Consider the following 4634-nt stretch of genomic DNA (forward strand, 5'->3'; position numbering starts at 1 on the left):
TCCCTCCCTCTCCCTCTCTCCTCTCTCTCTCTCTCCTCTCCTTCTCTCCCTCTCTCCTCTCCCTCTCTCCTTTCCCTCTCTCTCTCTTTCTCTCTCTCAGCCCTCCCTCCCTCTCACTCATCCTTCCTTGGAGCCAAAGAAGTTGCCACCCGCTCCTGGTCAGGTGGCCCAGCTCCTTCCTCCTAGTGCTGGGGGTGCTACCTCCCTGCCCAGTGTCACACTGCCTGCCATGCCCTCCTCCTCCTCCCCCCCTTTTCTCCTGCTTCTTCCTTCAAGTCTCCCCCAAAAAGCGGCATCACTAGTGCCGGGGGCCTCCCTGTTTCTCCCCTGGTGCGCCTGAGGGCAGGCAGAGCTGTTGCCTGTCACTTCACTCTCTGCAGGGCACAGAGAGACTTCTGTTCCTTCCCCACCCGCCCACCCCCAGGCTCAAAGCCAGGCAGATGGTCCTCTCCTTGGCGTCTCTGTAGCACCTGTTTGCTGTGCTGGAGGCTCAACTACGAGAGACCTCGAATGAAGCTTCCCCTATTGGGGGTGGCCTGGATGGCAGCAATGCTGGTCTGCCCAGCGACCTCTCTGAGAAAGTTAGCCCCTCCCTGCCATGCCGTGGCCCAAGGCAAAGCAAAGCAACCCTTGGATAAGGAGGATGGGGAGGAGGAGGAGAGGAAGAGAGGAGGAGGGGGAGGAAGAGGAGGTGGAGGACGAAAGGGAAGGAAAGAAGGGGGAGATGGGGAGAGGGAGGGGAGGCAGGGAGAGGAGGGGGACAGCAGCAGGAGGAGCTCTCCCGAGGCCCTGGGCACCTGGGGTGGGGCTGGTGGGCAAACAGGCAGGGAATGGCCTCGTCTTCAGTCTCTTCCAGGCTGGTCTGGTGCTCTGCTCTCTGGCACTGTCCTGGCTCCAGGCAGACAATGTTGTGGTGGTACAAGGCATGGCCCTGGTGCTGGGGTGGTTCGGTCTGCTCTATTACTCCAGGGGCTTCAAGTTCACTGGCATTTATGCAGTGGTCCTGCAGAAGGTGAGCCGGCACTCCAGCTGGCCCACATGAGGCCCCACCCATGGGTCCCACCAGTGGCCCCACCTCTGGGTCTCTGTTATCCCATTCCCCCCTGACCTGCCCCCACCAAGGACCCAGGACACCAGGGACCCTGGAGGCCAGGGCAGGTGGTGAGTACCGTGAGCCTCCTTGGCTCTCCAGGCCAAGAATGAGCAATGGGAACCGGAAGACATAGTTTACCAATGCTTCAACTTGGCCAGTGACTGGAGACTTTGGTCCTTTTCTACCTCCTTGGCTGCCCATCCCCGCCCCTGCCTCCCAGGGCATTCCCAGCCAAGCTGAGATCCATCTGTGGTCAGCCAGTCAATCAATAAGCATTTATTAGGCACCTTCTGTCTAACTTCAGCCACCCCTCATAGTAATGGACAGTCCCTTGGCTTCCTCAGATGATTCTCCAGGACTTGCTCAGGTTCCTGTTGGTGTATGTGGTTTTCCTGCTGGGTTTTGCATCTGGTGAGTAGGGGCCAGCCCTTCCCAGGGAGACATGAGTCTTCTGCCTCCCCCCACCCCCACACACACCCAAGAGGGACCCCATCGTGCCCCCAAACTATCTTACTTTGTGTGACAAAAGGGTGGAATGGTAGTAACTTGGCTGCTGGGGAGAAGGTCAGCCTTAGGTCCAGCTGGAGGACCAGCTGGCTGGGCCCCAGCATCTAGGGGATATTTCTGTGTGTGTCAGTCAGTCAACAAACCTGAAATGCCTACTGTGTGCCAGGGACTATTTGAAGTGCTGGGGATTCAAGAAAAGGCAGAAGACAGTCCCTGCCCTCAAGGAGCTTACAATATAATGGGGAAAACAACATACAAATATGTACAAAGCAAGCTCTATACACAACATAAATAGGAAATAATTCACAGAGAGAAGTCACTGGAATTAAGATAATAATCACAAATAAGTCATGATAGCTAACCATAGCACTTACTACCGTGTGCCAGGCACTGTGCTAAGTGCTTTACAATGATTATATTTATATTATAAATATTATATTATTTATGTTATAAATATATTTATATTATAATTATTACAATGATTTGGTCTTCACAACAACCCTGGGAGGTAGGTGCTTTAATATCCCCACTTTACGGGTGAGGATACTGAGGCAGGCACAGGTGCCATGCCTTGCCGTGGACCACGCAGGCCCAGGACTCCATGTACTGCACCAGGGGAAGGCTTCCTGTAGTTGGGGCCTGAAGGCAGTCAAGCAGCCAGCCAGAGAGAATGCTCAGAACCAAGAGAGAGATGGGAGGGTCTTGTTCATGGCACAGCCAGTGGGCCAGGATTTGCTGGATCGTAGATGTTGGGGAGTCAGGTGTAAAAAGAATGGTAAGGTAGGAGGTGTCAGGCTATGAAGGAATTTGAACGCAACTTTGTATTTGCTGCTGGAGATGATAGGGAGTCACTGAAGTCACTGAAGTGTGCATGCGTGTGTGTGTGTGTGTGTGTGTGTGTATGAGAGAGAGATATGGTCATATCTATACTTTAGGAAAATCCCTTTAGTGGCTGAGTGGAGGTTGGGCTGAAATAGGGAGAGACTTGAGGCAGGCAGCCCCCCCCAGCATCTGTTGCAATGAGCCAGGTGTGAGGTGATGAGGTTCTGCACCATGGTGGGGGCAGTGTCCTAGGAGACAAGGGAGGGTATTGGAGAGATGTTGCAAAGCTGAAATTGACAAGAGATGCAGAGGTGAAATTGACAGGCCTTGGCACTATATTAGATATGGAGGTAAGAAAGGAATACAGGATGATTCCTAGGATTGTCAGACTGGAGGACTGGGAGGGTGGGGGTGCCCTGGACAGTAATAGGGAAAGGAGCAAAGGAGAGGGCTTAGGGGGAAGGATGATGAGTTCTGTTTTGGATATCTTGAATTTAATACATCTACTGAATATCCAGTTCAGGATATCTGAAGGGCAGAGGGAGATGCGAAACTTTAGGTCAGCAGAAAGTTTGAGGCAGGATAGGGATACTTGAGAATCATCAGCATAGAGCTGGTCATTAAATCCATGGGAGCTGATGAGATCACCGAGTGAAGTAAGGCAGAGGGAGAAGAGAAGGGGACCGAGGACAGAACCCTGAGGGACACCCATGGCTGGAAGATCCAGCAAAGGAGACAGAGAAGGAACAGTCAGAGAAGGAGGAGAAGAACCAGGAGAGAGAGGTGGTGTCCTGAAAACCCAGCGAAGAGATTATCTAGGGGGAGAGTGTGACCAACAGCGTCTAAGGCTGCAGAGAGGCAGAGGAGAATGGAGATTGAGAAAAATCCTCGGGATCTGGTGATTAAGAGCTCATTGGTAACTTTGGAGAGAAGTTTCAATGGCATGGTGAGGTCAGAAGCCAGTGGTAAGGGGTTAAAAAGAAAGCAAGAGGAGACAGTGGAGGAGACTAGTGTAGATGCCTTTTCCAGGAGTGTGACCACAAAGGGCAGATGAGATATCAATGAGAGCAGGGATGGAAGGGCCATGTGAGGGTTTTCTCAGGATGGGGGAGACTGGGGCTTGTTTGTGGGCAGGAAGGAAGGAGCCAATTTGCTCCCCTCCCCCCACCCTGCAGCTCACTCAGTCTGACCCCTGGGCCCTTGGTATTCTGTTCTCCTTACCAGCCCTCTCAGCTCTGACCAGCCAGTGTCTGGAACCTGGCCACTGTCCCTACCACAGCGTGGGGAGTGCGTCGGGGGCTCTCTTCAAGCTGACTCTCGGGCTTGGGGACCTGTCGGGCCCTGAGCACTCCAAGTTTCCACTCTTCTTCCTCTTCCTCCTCATCACCTACGTGATTCTCACCTCTGTGCTTCTCCTCAACATGCTGATTGCCCTCATGACTGAGACCGTCAATATGGCGTCCTCCAGGAATGAGAAAATCTGGCGTGTACAGGTACAGAGCCCCAGCTACCCTGGAGCGTCCAGACCCAGGGCCTATCATCCCCAGCAGCTCAGCAGGAGGAGGGGCACATGGGGCCCAAGGTCTGTGAGTGGGTGCAACTGTTAGAATCTGGAGGGGTTTCCTTTACTCCCTCCTAGGCCCCAGAGCTCTGTAGGCAAGCCTGACATTCCTGTTTGCGATCAATTCTTGTTGATATGGTTAGTAAGGATCCACATCTCTTTGGCAATCTACACTTTACCCTCTGGATAGGTTTATGGATAGAATTATTCTCTCCATTTTATAGATAAGCGAGCCGAAAGCCAGACCGGAAGTGACTTCCCCAAAGTTACCAAAGTGAAGGCCTGGGGGTTGGGTGGAGATACACCCATGAATGGACTTGTACTGAGTGCCTACTATGTGTCTGGCACTGAGCTGGACACTAAGGCCCTGCCCTCAGAGAGCTTCCATTCTACTGGTGGGAGGTGGGAGGGCAGGAAAACAGCAAGGACAGGGATGCATCAATAAAAAATACATACAAAGTCATTTCCAAAATGGGGGAAGGGCAGGAAACATCTTGTGTCGGAGGTGAAGGGAAGGTAGCTGGGGATTCAGGAGACAGAGGGGTGGAGGGAGAGCAGTCCTGCCACCACTCCTGGGGTCCCTTAACATTGCCCCCCCCGCCCCACCCACCACACCTAGGATCCCTTAACACCCCCCTCCCTGTCCCACCC

The 4634-nt window shown here is 53.3% G+C and overlaps 1 protein-coding gene across 1 annotated transcript in view; it reads left to right on the plus strand.

Annotated features, from left to right (window-relative positions):
• Positions 1-1052: 1052 nt before the first annotated feature.
• LOC114033364 (transient receptor potential cation channel subfamily V member 3-like) overlaps positions 1053-4634 on the plus strand; it is a 9458-nt gene continuing 5876 nt past the window's right edge. Inside the window, exons 1-2 of the mRNA XM_027848866.1 lie at positions 1053-1161; positions 3647-3915. Of these exons, the coding sequence (XP_027704667.1) occupies positions 1053-1161; positions 3647-3915 (378 nt within the window). The remainder of the gene's footprint in view (positions 1162-3646; positions 3916-4634) is intronic.

The sequence above is a fragment of the Vombatus ursinus genome, unplaced genomic scaffold (assembly GCF_900497805.2).
Source record: "Vombatus ursinus unplaced genomic scaffold, bare-nosed wombat genome assembly UNPS02006874.1, whole genome shotgun sequence".
Lineage (NCBI taxonomy): Eukaryota > Metazoa > Chordata > Mammalia > Diprotodontia > Vombatidae > Vombatus > Vombatus ursinus.